Source organism: Schistocerca americana, chromosome X, assembly GCF_021461395.2.
Source record: "Schistocerca americana isolate TAMUIC-IGC-003095 chromosome X, iqSchAmer2.1, whole genome shotgun sequence".
Classification (NCBI taxonomy): Eukaryota; Metazoa; Arthropoda; class Insecta; order Orthoptera; family Acrididae; genus Schistocerca; species Schistocerca americana.
In genome coordinates this window covers 208388178-208403504 of record NC_060130.1, presented here as the reverse complement: position 1 = coordinate 208403504, position 15327 = coordinate 208388178, and the positions used below count along the sequence as shown (strand labels likewise).

Sequence of the window (15327 nt, the reverse complement as noted above, 5' to 3'; positions counted from 1 at the left end):
GAATTGGGTCCCGCAGGGCTCTGTACGAGTACTGAGTGTCCCCCTTCTTCTGGTAGCCATCAATGGCCTAGCGGCTGCTGTGGGATCTTTGGTATTTCTCTCCTTACATACTGATGATATTTGCCTTTTTATTGCTCCCCTAGTTTGGTTGCTGCTGAGTGTAGCAAACAGGGCACCATATGAAAGGTGCAGTCATGGGCTCCCACCCATGGCTTTCGGTTCTAATAAGACTCATGTCATACACTTCTGTCACCATCGCACTGCCCGCTCACACCCAGAGCTTTACCTAGATGATCAGTTACTTCTTGTAGTTGAGACACACTGCTTTTTGGGACTGGTTTTTGGTTTATGGCTGATATGGCGTCCCCACCTTCACCAATTTAAGCAAAAGTGCTGGTGACACCTCAATACACTTCATTGTCTCAGTAGCGTTTGCTGGGATGCAGATAGCTCTTCCATTTTGCGGCTCTACAAAGCCCTGGTTCTATCCCGTTTTGATTATGGGAGTCACACATATGGTTCAGCATCATGCTCAGCATTGCAGATACTGGACCCCATTCATCATTGTGGGGTCCCACATGTGACAGGGGCCTTTTTAACTAACCCTGTGAACAGCCTGCTAATTGAGGCTGGAGTCCCTCTGTTAGCTATCAGACACCAACAACAGCTACTGAATTACACTATACATTTTCATAACTTCCCAGAACATCCCAATTACCATGTCTTTTTCCTTGGAAGGGATCTCCACCTCCCACAGCAGCGACCCAGAACTGGGTCTACAATTGGTGCACTCCTCCAGTGTCTTAGTTTGGAACTGCAACTTTCTCTACTATTGCCTCTGATCAGGGAGACATCACATATGTCCCCATGGCTGACATTGCCTCTGCATCTGCCCCCTTGGCTTGTGCCCCAGCCTCAAATTTATCTCGATGTCTCCTTTGATCCAAAAGATTATGGTGACCCCACGATTTTTCACCACCTGTTCTTGTCAGCTGATGAACAGGCTTTGCATACAGTCATGCTCAGTGCAGTGAACTCTCTGTCAAATGTCTGCTGTGTCTACACTGCTGAATTGATGGCCATTAAACTGGCCCGTAGCCATGTTCTTGTGCTGGCAAGAGCATCCTAATACTTAGTAACTCCCTCAGCAGCCTTCAGGCTATAGACCAGTGCTACTTTCCTCAGCCTCTGGTTCAGCTATCCCATCAAGTTGGGATTTTGGGAAATGAACGAGCAAAGTTGGCCACCAGAATGCTGATTCTGGAAATGGGGGTCCCAGAACTAGACCTTCAGTAGTTTGTATGCCATTAATTGCTGTAAGTGTGGAACTCAGAATGGTCTGCCTTGATCTCACCAAACAAACCAAGGACAATCACGGAGACCACAGCAATGTGGCAGTCTTCCCTGTGTGCCTCCTGCAGGAAATCCACCATCCTTTGCTGACTCTGGATTGGCCACATTTGTCTGACCCTTGGCCACATTCTCCAGTGTGAGGATCCCTCTCACTGCCATTGTGGAGCCTGCCTGATGGTGGCCCACTTACCCATAGACTGCTGTAATTTGGCTGCTTTGAGGTGGCATCTTAATCTTCCTGACACACTACCTCTGGTGCTTGCAGACGATGCCAAAGCAGTTGACATGGCATTACATTTTCCCAGTGAAGGTGCTTTCTATTCATCCCTGTAAGGTAGGTCTTCTTAGCATCATTTACCGCCTGACGGATTGGCAGGGCACCCCTCTCCTGTTCCTCCCTCCCTCCCTCACTGGGGGTGGACTCTTGCTTGGTGGCCCAGCCTGGCCTCTACCCTTCCCACCTTTTTATTCTCTTTACTCTTTTTAAATTCTCAGTTTTAATCCTTGCTTTGACTGATCTTTTAATGACTTGCCTGTACTGTCTTTTCTCTGGGCTTTTATCTCTGTTTTTTTATTGTATTACTTACACTCGAGCTTTCCAGGATTTGCCTTTCGCCTCCTTCCTTTGACGACCATTCATGGTTTGCCACTTAACATATGAAGGGACAGATGACCTTGCAGTTTAGTCCCTTTCACTCCAAACCAGCCAATCAACTAGTCAACCTTCTTTACTAGTTGTAAGAAAATGAAACAACTACAGATGCCCTTATAATGTCATTTATTGTACGGCTACAAGTTTTGGCACTTCAGTGGACCATCTTCAGGCTTTAGCTGATGCTGAAGGGGTTAAAACCATCTGTATACACAGTGCATCAGTGGCCAACGTAATTGGTTTACACAGATTACCTGTAACTGTGATGTTGTCTCTCCAACTATTAAAAGTTAGTGGTTGGAGAAAATAAATGACATCATAAGGATGCCTGCAGGTGTTCTACTTTCTTACAATAGTGGATGACAGTAGTCCCCAGACCTCCAGTCATAAGGATGGACGTACAAAAACTTCTTTAGTAGTGGTCAGCGGTCCTCGCTCCGCTGTGTTTGCTTAACAATCCCTCTCTCTCTCTGTGTCTCCCCCCTCCCTCTGCTGAACGTGTAGCTTATGCTTGGTGATTGGAGTCAGTGTAGCAATGTGTGCTCATGTTCACGATCAACCTACAGTGTTGATTATTTCTTTCTGCCACATTGCTGTGTCGCCACCTCTGCCTGGTGTCACCTGTAGCTGTGCTACTATGAACATTGGAAAAATTTTAAGTTTTTCCCCTATTCTACACTGTGGCACAACATCCCTCTCTTCTTTAAGAAATTCGTCCCGAATTTTACTTTTTCTATCCCGTACTAAATTAGTCTGTACATGTTTTGTATTTACAATTTAAACTTACTCAGAGTACAATCCCTTGGTTGCTACTTAAGCTATAATGTAAGGCTCTTAATCTTGCTCTCTGTTAACTTAATTGTCTAACGTTACGTTATCTTTCTGGTTTGCTTTCTCACTGCTAATATGCTTTACAGTTTGTATTCTTAATTCTTACCATGGGTGTGTATCTATCTGATGCATATTTGATGGATTGGTGATTCGTTTAAACATAATATTTTGCATTTAATTGGAAGTAAATTGCACAGATGAGTACTTGTTGTGGACGCACTAACCGTTATTATGTTTTGCTTCCATTTCTCATAATATTGCTTCACATGATGTAGCATCTGGTCAACTGAAATTATTCTCTTTTCTGAGATTATGAGTCTGTGTAAAGACTATAATAGACTAGAATTTGAGACTTTGTTAAGAAAGGTTAGATGCTGTACAGGTGATATGTGTAATGGTTTTTCTGGTCAATACAGCACTGGTCAAGAAAAAGTAATTAGTGTTGTTCCTGTGATAGTAGCTGGAACATGAAACTGTGTTCTGGCTATATCACACTCAGTTCCATTGATTCGTAATCAACTATTTCACAATGCTAATTTTGTCATCCCTTTTGATTTTCTGTTTCTGTAACAGTTTTTCTGGTGAAAACATGGAGCGAGTCCAGTTGTCTTCAATTTTCTGGAAATACAGCTGCAGTGGTAGTACTTCCCGTTTACAGTCACCTGCTTCCATTTTTGCAAGAAATAGTTGCATTTCACAAGCCTGTTTGTCAGAATGAACTACCATGGCTGGACAAATAGTAACTCTCTGTCTGATACAGTTGTTGAGATCTGCAATGGACATAAGTACATGAACATCTTTTTGTTCTGAGACCAATGACACTTCGTGAGTCTTTACTTGTATCCATTTATTGATGGTGTCCTGATTAATCAGATATGCATGAATTATGAAACATCGATATTGTGGGTTTATGCCTACTACCACAAACAGTATAGTGATGTATAAACTGGCACAGTCAGTGCTAACCTTAATGGTAGATGTTATATCCTAGCCAGTAATGCCACCCTAGCCCGCTGCCAAAAGGTTGGCAGCATCAAAGTCCGGACGCCGTCCGCATAAGCAGCGCCAGCGATACAGGAAATCGCCGCAAGTCTGCGCGCGCCACCGCTGGCTTCTGGCTTCTTAAGCGCTGGAGTCGCGAGCGCTAGGACAGTTCTGTATTCGCCGCTCAGTTGTATACTCGCCACCGAATTGTGTACTTGCTAGTCAGTTGTGTGTTCATCGCAGCAGAGTTGTTGTTTGTCGTCAGCCGACACTGACCTAGCCGCTCCGACTCGAACTAGACAGATTTCTGTAGACGCGGAGTTCACTACTGTGTTGCTGTATCTTCGTTAATAAAGATAAGTACTGACTTTTATTTAATCAGAGTGTTTGGGTTTTCATCTTTCTGTTCACTGTTCCAGCGGACCGGTCGGCCCGCTATTAAAAGTGTGGCGGTGACTTCGTAAGCCGTTTCTACAGCGAACTGCTTGTCGTACGAACGCCGCCACAAAAGTAGATATGTGTTAAAATAAAGCTGTATAGTTTTATGTTACATATATGACATGCTATAATACTGTGGGAGAGTCTGTCTCTACTTTTTGTTACACTGTTAGAAGCTGCTGTGGGGCTAACAGTGTTGCACTCATTTATGCGCAGGTGGCATGATGAACCTCTTTTTGCAACATATTAGATTCATCGTTTGCATTCCTTAAACTTTCTGCTAATATTCACAATGGCTTTGCTACCATTCTTCCATTAGGTGCACGCAGGGGACTTTGTAACGCCTTTAAATCACTATTCAGAGTATCCACGGTGCTCTGTTCGTAGTGCCCTACTTCTGTTGTTAACTTTTGCACTGTTGTGGTAATATTCCATATGCTTTGTTCCATGTTTGCTAGTTGTGTCATGTGCCAAACCCCCCCCCCCCCCCCCCCCCCCAAATTTATTTTGTATCTTCTTCCATCTCGTATATGATTCCTATTGTATCATTCAAGTTTGCTACATTCTTGTTATCTTCTGTTTCAAACACCATTTTTAAGCTTCCCACCTGTGTCTAACCACCCTTTTTTGTTTTGTGCTACCGATTGTGTCACTATTTCTATCAGCTGCTGCAGTTCCTTTCATAGGAAAGCTTTAACTCTTGGTTCTCGTTTTGGACTTCTGCTAATACTCCACCTTCATTGCTTCTTTGTGCAAATATATGAATATGTTTTGCAATCTTATGATTTCGTTCCTCACCTCCCAACTGTTGATTGTCAACTTAATTGCCCATTTGTGATTTGTGAGTAGCACATCTGGTTGTCTTAAGAACGAGGTCCCAATGTTCAGAAGCTGATTTTGTATTGTACCTATAGTACAGCCATGAAAACCCTTCTGGACATTATCATTTGTACACCACCTAAGAGAAAAGGAATTACGTATCAATGAGGTTAATGAGGAGGGGCACTACACCAGTAGTGTGTGTACACCAGTAGTGTGTGGTAAAAGTTGAGAATTTGGGTCTCACTGGAGGTGTGCTAGGGTAGTCAGTACAGTTGTGACCACAATGTCCAGATGACATAGTGGTCAGCGCATCTGCCTAGTAAGCAGTGGATCCGAGTTTGAATCCTGGTCCGGCACAAATTTTCAACTTGCCTCATTGATATAAATCAATGCCAACTGGCAGCTAATATCTTCAATTTCGTAGTTAGCCTTAGATATACCCCAACATAACCCATGTAAACCTAAAGTATAAAATGTATAGACTCACCCTATTTTCCCCTAGATCTAAGTTCATACCGAACCTTATATGGCTTCACTCTATTGACATAGACTACAGATGTGTTTGTTGGTAGTTTCAGTTTTACATTTATTGGTGAAGTCATTTTGAAGACCTGGTAAGCTCCTTGATACTTTGTTAAGAACGTTCTTGTTTTGCCCTGTGGGATACAGTGTTTTGCTAGTAATACCCACTGACTTATCCTGTATTGTGGTAGTTTACTTGCATGTGGCCCAGAACATTCCTGATTTTTGAAAAGCTTAGTGTTGGCTTATCTTACTGTCTGCTAAACTTCTCTTGACTGTTTTGTAAATAATGTCAAAAGGTGACAGGTTGTTCCATCAATGCATTACTTCTTATGGTGAAAGACCTGTCTGTGTGTGAACTTTTGTACTATATACACTGACTACAAAACTTAAATAGGTATCCTAGTCTACATGTAAAAGCCTAGCATTTTCGATATTGTGTAATGAACTCTTTCTCTTCATCAATTTGTTTGTGGATGGAATGGTCTAGTATGCAAGTTCTTGATTTGCAATAAATGGCATAACTGTTTCATCAGATTGGACACACAGTTAGTCCCTTGGTCTGTGATTATGCTCACTGGTACGCCAAATTGTAGCAACCAGTTGTTTACTGTTGCCTGTTCTGAGTCTGCTGAACATTTCTACCAAGCATTTAACATGCTCTTCTAAATTTCTTGAATAAATTATTATGTCAAGATCACCATACATATCTTTGGTTTCAACACGTGAAGAACTCCATCATTTTTAATCCAGCTTTCTTATCCAGAATAGTGACCATTATGAGATATCTTGAAAAGTGATCTATCTTCATTAGTACATATTTGTTACCATCTGGAGTTCTGTTGAAAGGTCCTAACACATCAAGTCCTACCATTTCTGCTTCTGGTAACCTGTTTAATTTTGTGCTGACTTCACTATGCTGTGTTTTGCACCAAAATCTTTCTGCAACTTGTTTATCAGTTGCTTTCCTACACCCAGGACCTGATAATACGTGGTCATGCACCTGTTGTGATAACTTTGGTTCTGAGCTTGCGGGATGCCTGGATTGCACTTTGGGAACCTGTGCAGTAAACCCTTGTGTGTTACAAACTGAGGTTGCATTTTAAACAGGTGGCATTCACTGTCAGCTGCATCTGCCTTTTCCACTCTGCTTGAATCGTACATAATGCCTGTAATATTGCTACTTTCCTTCTTAGGGTATCTGCATTTGTATGCTTTACTCCTCGCTTTTGAAGCATTTCGTAATCAGAATCACACTATTTGTGTGCCCGTCTTGTTAACCAACATGAAGGATCTTTTGGGCCTAACAACCACTTCAAAGATATAAAATCTGATATCTCTTTAAATTTCCGACCATACAAATAACAATAAAAATAAGAAATTCCATATATTACTACAAGTATTTCTTTTTCTGTTGTTGAGTACTTTTGTTCATCCTTGTTCAACTGTCTAGATGCATGTGCTACAGGGTAGACCTTTTCATTATAATTCTGACTCAAAATACAGCCCAATGCATTGTTACTAGTTTCACAGAAAAGTATGAATTCCTTCTCAAAATCAGGGAGTGCTAACACAGGATCTGACATCAGTATTTCCTCCAAGTTCTGAAAAACTTCCCGACACTCTGCTGTCCATTAAACTTCACTGCCATCTGAAGTAATATGCAATGGTTGCAATATGCAATATGCAATATGCAATGGTTGTTCAATTTCAGCAAGTCTCTTTACAAATTTATGATAATAGTGATGTAAACCAAGAAGCAATTGTAACTGTTTTGTTGTCTGTGGTGTTGTAAAATCACACATGGCTGATGTGAGATGAGGATCTGACCTTACTCTCTTTTCACTGATAATATTTCCTAGTTGATTGACTTTTGTTTCTGCAAAATGAAACTTCTCTGTGCTAAGTGTAAGACGTACTGTTCTGAGTCTGCTAAACACTTCTGCCAATTATTTAACATGCTGTTCTAAATTTCTTGAATAAACTACTATGTCAAGATACACCACACATATCTTGGGTTTCAACACGTGAAGTACTCCATCTTTTTTAATCCAAATGGTATCCTGTGGTTTGATGATGACCTGAGGCTGCTGCTATGAATGCTGTTTTAGGTCTGTCTTCTGGAAATACTTCAAGTTGGTGATAACCACTTTCAAGATCCATTATCAAAAAATGTTTGCAGTTCCCCAAGTTGTCTAATGTTTTTTTGATGGTCAGGATTGGTTACACATCTTTCATAGTGCATGTATTTAGGTAACAGTAGTCACAACAGAATCTGTATTTCTTGCTTCCATTGGATGACTTTGTTGGTACAGTGACAATATTGGCTGACCGGGGACTATCACTATGGTCTATAATGCCTTCAATTATCCGTTGATCCATATATTCATCTACCAGCATTTGTAGGTGCTTTGCTGTACTGTATGATTTCTTGTAGGCTGCTGTATTATTGCTTGGTGGAATGTAATGTTGATTTACGAGTGTTGCTGGCAAAGTACCATTTGAGTTAAACAAGTGTGAGTATTCTAACAACAATGTTTCGATGGCTTTCCATTCACTGTCTTTCAAGTGATGAACCGAGGCATTTAGTGCAGGCGCATTGATGGTTTGCTTGAGGCTGTGATTATCTGTTGCTCTATCTATATCATCCTCATCGAGTATCTCTGAAGGTGCTACTATTAATCCCTTCAGGAAACTCAAGTCATCCGCCCCAAAATTATCCAGGCTTACCGTAACCATAAAATCGCCATTTATGTTGTGCACATGTGCTAGGCTTCTGCTTATAAAACAGTGCCTTTCATCTATTGCCTTATTGTCGTGCAGTCGCTCAACCACACATAATACTCATTGTTGTACGTTGATATGCACAGTTTCCCCAAATGAACTTCCCTGTACCTGCCAGCATTTTGTCATGTGTTCACAGTTCAGTGGGTGACACCTTAGCAATTTGTGTACCTTGCAATACTGAAATATTTGCAGCTGTTGCACCCATTGGAAATGAATTTGTACACTGCCAAAGATCAATTTGGGCATGATGTCCTATCAAGGAAGTTAAATCTGAGAATCGCAGAATATCCCTGTCACACAATTTGCAACACTTCCACTTGCTCACAAAACCATTTAGTTCCTAACTTAAAGCTGAGGTATGTTCCACCCAATGACTTCACATCATTATTTCCTTTTCTGCATAATCCATACCTTGGAGTGTTTGAAGTCTACTCATTCCCTTAGGGTTCAGACTAATGACAGGCATATGTGTACCAGTGTCCACTATGTGCACCAGTGTCTACCAGAAATTTATGTTCCTTGCCCTGTAATAAGCCCATCAAGCAGCAATCCATCTCTGTAGATGTGTTTGCAGTATTATGGTTTCCTGGAATGTTTCTTGAAGGACGAAACATTGCTGTTTGCATTTAACACTAGCTTATGCTTGTTTTGTTTAACCTTTTTCTTGCTTCTCCATTTGTTTGCCTTGTGGGCAAAGTGCCAACAAGTGTAACAATGTGGCTGGTGAGACTGTGCCTTCAAATGTCTTTCCTTCCCATACCTATACCTTTTTTTGGCTAAAAAGATTCATTGATCATTGTGTACTTTCGTAATAGTGTCTATTTCCTGCAAGTGTGTGACAATATGAAGTGCTGAAGCTAAATCATCTGGAGTTTCCATGTGGACTCTTAAGTGAAAATTCTACAGGAATCCCCCATAAAAATATGTCTAGAATGCTTCTTGATTTTGTGTCAGCTTGTATGTCTGCATGTTCGCTTTTAAAATTCTCTCAGAAAAGGCTTCGGCAGTTTCAGTTTCCTTTCAGCACTAATCGACACAACTTCTCTCTAAAAAATCTAGCATTGTTCTGTTTATGATATCTCTGCTCTAAACCCTCTGCTGCCCTGTTTGAATGTACAAGCTTTGTTAAGTGTCTTGTGATACGTCACATATGTTTTAGCCTCACCTGTTGAATGTAGACTGGCCATCCGCAGACTCATTTCATCTGACCGATTACTCAGTTTAACTTTGGCTAAAATATCATTTATGAATACTATCACTTCCTCTGTTGTCTTGCCAGAGAGGGGTGCTATTAATTTAGCTGCTAAAGGATGTACAGTGGAGGAGGGTACACTCACTACTACCTTAACCTCGTATAAACCCAAATGTGACTGTTGCACAGCTTGCAAAGCTGCTAGTTGCATACTGAACTTTTTATTATAAAACTTCTGTGAGTATTATCCTCTAACAGTTTAGATATCTGCTCCATCAGAGCAGCTGCAGTGTCATCATACCTGATGTCTGTTTCCAGCACGTTTGTGCAATTTATTACTACTACTTTTACACTTGCAAGACTAATGTGAATGAAACACTTCCTATTTCAGAAGAAATAGCAAAACTCAACAGACACAATCACACCCAAAGCCCATACAAATGATGTTAACTAATTTTTACATCTGATCATTGCTAAGGAAGACTCAGTACATTTGTGTGCTGCATGACTGTAACGCCTACAAGTGATGCCAGTTACTGGTTCTACTACGTGGTACCAATGTCGAATGAAATTACAGCACTTGCACTTCATGGGTACCAAATAAATTTCCTTACAATTCCCTCTGAAGTCTGACAGATCTACAGCCTCTTCAGGTGTGACAAATGCCACTTTCGACATTGTATGCCAATCTCTACATCCAATCCTGTCAAAAAGAGCCAGTGGAAAATGTTCTTTGGACTCACCATGTTGCAATCATACCTGAGGCATGTGGCCGCCATTCGAGACATCAGAAGAGTTTTGCCGATGCTGGGACATTCTCTTCTGGTTTGTCAGTCACTCCAGGACATCAGTATCTTATTGATGTCACCAAAGAATCACTTCTGGAACCAGGTTATGGGAGTGCCGAGCAGAGATAATGCTATGTTGTTAGGATGGTGTTGTGGAATATGTAGTGTGCCCTTTGGCACTAATAAAACATAATCAGCAAGTTAATATTAATTCATTCAGATTTACAGTTCTGTTTCTTCTCACTGGCCTCAGCTGATACCTCATGCCAGTGATGGGAAGTAATTCCACTGATACCCGTTGTTGGCTCAATTGTACCGGTAGCCAAGGCCGCTACACCAGCAATTTGGCCAAAGTCTTGCAGGCTTGCATCTGGCAAGTGAAGCTATAGTGTGAGTGTATACCCCCACACTGCATTAGAGTGTCCTCAATTCGGCTCCAGAAGAAGATGAAAACCGACAGTGACCCATCGGGATGTACAGCAATGTTGGAAATCGTGCAGTTGGTTGGTCATGGCCCCACTGAACAGGTAGGCCCTGGCACCTGGAAGTGCCTGCAGCAATGATCAGGATCAAAGGCACCTGATAGCCCTTTCACCCACCAGTGGCAATGATGTAGTGTGATAAGCACTGGTGTACTGGTGCTGGAAGAACCTCAGTCTCCCCATCAGCGATGTGGTAGTCAGCCAGTGTGAGGTCCCATGTGCAGTAGGTCATGGTTACCTGGATGTTGCCATCTTGGGCATCGCAAGCAATGTGCCCATGAGAAGTGCTGGAACATCTAATACGTGGTCATCACTGCATCGTAATAATCATTGAATCAAATGCTTCAGTTCAAGCGCTGTTCATCCTAATGACCAAGTGAATTCAGAACTGGAGAACTGCCGTATTTGTGGGGACAGGCAGAAGGCAGTGACATGATGGTTTGTCCATTATGACCGCATTTGGCCTGCTTCTTTACTAGTGGTCAGCAGCTCTCATTCCGCTGTGTTTGCTTAACAATTTGTTAATGTCTGTTAACTGCACTGTCAAGTCTCTGATAGGTGTTATTATTGTGTCTGGGAGCTAATGACTTACAGTGTTGACTGTTTCTTTTTTCTACATAGCTGTGTCACCACCTCTGCCTGGTGTCACCTGTAGCTGTGCTAGTGTGAAAGTAAGAAAAATTTTAAGTTTTCCCCTTTTGTGCTCTGTGGAGTAAAATTATTATTATTCTTTTTTATGTAAGTCCTGAGTGTATTATAATACTTTTATTACTTAGTGTCATAGATTTATCCCTTGAACCGATGGAAATATTTGATTTCTCTGCCTTCCATAATTTGTTTCTTTCAGCTCCTGTTGAATATTCCAATTTAGCTATTGTCTGCACTGACATCTTATAGATTCTTGTATGAATCTGGTATGCCTTCAGATTTACTTGGGTTTGGTAAATGCATTCTTTACCAAGCAGATGCAATGTTTTTTGGATATTTTGGTTTTGATTATCTATGACCTTTATTCTGATCTACATAGTGCCAAGAGCACGATTGTGTTCCTCTGGAACCCAAACCTCATTGGGATTTTGGGGAATGGGTGATCTGACCATTTAGTTAAGGAGCCTACCAAGAGGCAAAATTTGATGATAGGAATACAGAGATCCACCCTGTGAGATGACGCCGTGTCTACTGCTTTTGAGGGCTTTGAACAGGTATGCCATGGGCTCTCCCCGTAAAAGAAGGCAATAAAAAGGTCCACAGGTGTATGACTGTCTTCCCTTGTAACAACATGGGCTCTCCCATAAACTGAAGGCAATTAAAAGGTTCGTAGGTGTGGACACTCTTCCCTCCTAACTACATGGAGAGAATCTAGAAATCATTGTCGACTCCATATTGAATACAGCTGGCTGACTCATGTCTGTGTCTTCAGAAGAGCGGATTCTCCTCTTTCTTGTTGTGACATACAGCTATCAGTGGGCAATAACCTGTTAGTTCACCAACTTTGTCACTTTGCGGCAAATGCTGAAAGTTAAGGACTTATTGCCTTTGATGTTACATGATGACACCTACCTTTGCTAGGACAATTTAGTCAGCTGGTACCGTGCGGGCGCGCGTGTGTGTGTGTGTGTGTGTGTGTGTGTGTAGTCCAAAACTTCAGCAACATTCTCTATCTTGTGCAATCTTGTGTATGTGCCTAAAAACATCTCAATACCTCAACTGTGAGATGAATAGTTACCTTTATTGTTTCCATTATCTAGTTGTTATGTTTGGCTTTGTGTTAATTATTTCACAGATAAGGTATGGGTTACCATCATACTGTGATGGTTATAATAGTAATTTAGAGGATGGAGTAAAAATAGATGAAATGGCAACACTCATTAATTGAGAGTATTGTGAGTGGGTATCAGTGAAATAGTAAGTGCACAAGTGTGGTTTTTTTGACCAAATCTGTAGGAAACAGGAAAATAGTGTGGTAAAAAATTGTTTCAGAAATAAAGATAAATGTCAGAAGGCTAAAAATAGAGTGTGTGTGTGTGCCCACTCCTTATGAGATGCATCATTATTCGATATACGAGGGCGGTTCAGAAAGTAACCTCCGATTGGTCACAGTGCGGGTTGTGGGGGGAGTAGCGACGCCATCTGTGCGTTCACGCACTCAACAGGTCAGTCGGCATCAAGCCGTGGTCGAGTGAACGTCGTACCTGCGCTAGTTTAGTTTTTCTGGCAGTTTGAAATGTGTGCTGCAATCGAAAACCCCGCCAAATGTGAAGTGCGTGCTGTCATAAGGTTTTTTACAGCCAAAGGATATTCTGCAGCTGCTATTCATCGTGAGCTTTGTGCCGTGTACGGACCAAGAGTTATGAGTGAAGGAGTTGTCCGTGAATGGGTACGTTTATTTAAAAGTGGACGAGAAAACGTTCATGATGAAGAGAGGAGTGGTAGACCATCATTGGTGACTGACGAACTCGTTCAGACAGTTGATGCAAAAGTTCGTGAAAATCGACGTTTCTCAATGTCGGAGTTGTCTACTGGTTTTCCACAGATTTCTAAGACTCTCTTGTACGAGATAGTGACAGCAAGATTGGGTTACCGTAAGTTCTGTGCACGATGGGTGCCCAAAATTCTTACCGACCACCACAAAACTCAAAGAATGGCCTCTGCATTAGACTTTCTGTCACGTTATGAGGACGAAGGAGAACCATTGTTAAACAGAATCGTGACCGGTGACGAAACCTGGATTAAGTACGTGAACCCTGAGACAAAAGAACAATCAAAGATGTGGGCACATTCAAATTCGCCTACCAAACCAAGAAAAGCCTCGCAAGATTTTTCTGCCAGAAAACTGATGGCAACGGTGTTTTGGGATGCCAAAGGGGTGTTTTGGTTGAATTCATGGAACGTGGTACGACCATTAATCAAGACGTGTACTGTGAAACAATAAAAAAGTTACGACGGGCTATACAGAACAAACGCCGTGGTATTCTGACTTCCGGTATCGTTTTTTTGCACGATAACGCCCGTCCTCACTCTGCTCGCAGAACAACGGCCCTTCTTGAGTCCTTCTAGTGGGACGTTATCAACCATCCACCTTACACCCCAGACCTGGCACCAAGTGATTATCACCTCTTCATGCATTTGAAGAAATGGCTCGGGTCACAGCGGTTTGATGACGACGAAGAGCTCAAAGATGCGGTCACAGGCTGGCTCCAGGCACAAGGGGGTGATTTTTATGCAGAAGGAATTTCAAAGCTTATGAAGAGATACGGTAAGTGCCTCAATCGCTATGGAGACTATGTAGAAAAATAGTGCAAAGATGTAGTTGTAAGATATATATATTAAAATATTTTTATTTAACTTGGTGTATTTTTTTAAACCAACCGGAGGTTACTTTCTGAACGGCCCTCGTACATTTTATCCATTTTGTAACTGTGTTTGGAACATTCTTGTCTAGGTAGCAGTAAACATATTGTTTGTAAACATTTTTGCAGATTTAGTGTAAAATGATGTTTTAAAGCAGTCTCATTCCTAAATTTATTTTTTTCCATGCTACTTCTAAACTTATATTGATTTGTAGATAAATACTTGGCTTCAATTTATCATATGCTTAATGTCTACTAACAATGCACTGTGTACCCTCATACATTTTTGTACCTTACTAAACATTAGTTATTAATCGAATCTCAGTGTTTATTTTATGTTGGCATTCACAAACTTCAGCAATATTACTTGAATCAATAAATCACAGTATGCCATGTAGCATGAGATGTAGAAAACTCTCCATTGATGTATTGTGTAATGTTTTGTTTCCTTCCCACATGGGATATGGAAGGTTAAGAATGCTTAGTTCATGTAAATATTATTTTTGTCAACACTTATCTACTACTGACAATTGTTATTTTCAGATCGTCATGTTTCACAGCTGAAATTCGCTGCTCGTGATGATGCAGATTGTTTAATAATTGCTACAAATGGTGATTCTGGCTGCGTTATTGAACTATGGGAACTACGTGAGAAACCAGTGCCAATACATAAAACATTCCAGCCCAAGAATCATAACAACCAATCTGAGCCATATAAGACTATGGTACTCACTCCATCTTAGAAGTATATTTTGACTTATGTGTGGAAAAAGACTGGATTGTGGGCACTGGAACATGACACAACACCCGCACTGGTTAAATTTCATGTCAGCAACTTTATGGCATGTGTTTCACCATTTTGTAATACAAGGAATGTCTAAAAAGTTCAGTGAATGGTATAAAACAAATAAAATGTAAGATACAGACAAAATACCTTTATTTGCGTTCAAAATTGGAAACGGTTGGAAACTGTCATACGGCCCTCGGTATGAATAAAATTATTGATGTCAGAAATCTTCAGATGTCTTTTGAAGCGAGACACAGGCAGCTGTAGACTAAGGCTGTGAGGTTGCATACCATCTTCTGGAATGTACTGATAGTGCAAGGTCTCATCCCCTTTTATAAT

The 15327-nt window shown here is 41.2% G+C and overlaps 1 protein-coding gene across 1 annotated transcript in view; it reads left to right on the top strand.

Moving 5' to 3' along the window:
- The window catches only part of LOC124554840 (mediator of RNA polymerase II transcription subunit 16), a 314031-nt gene that overhangs the window by 150528 nt on the left and 148176 nt on the right, over positions 1-15327 (top strand). Inside the window, exon 7 of the mRNA XM_047128502.1 lies at positions 14745-14926. Within this exon, the coding sequence (XP_046984458.1) occupies positions 14745-14926 (182 nt within the window). The remainder of the gene's footprint in view (positions 1-14744; positions 14927-15327) is intronic.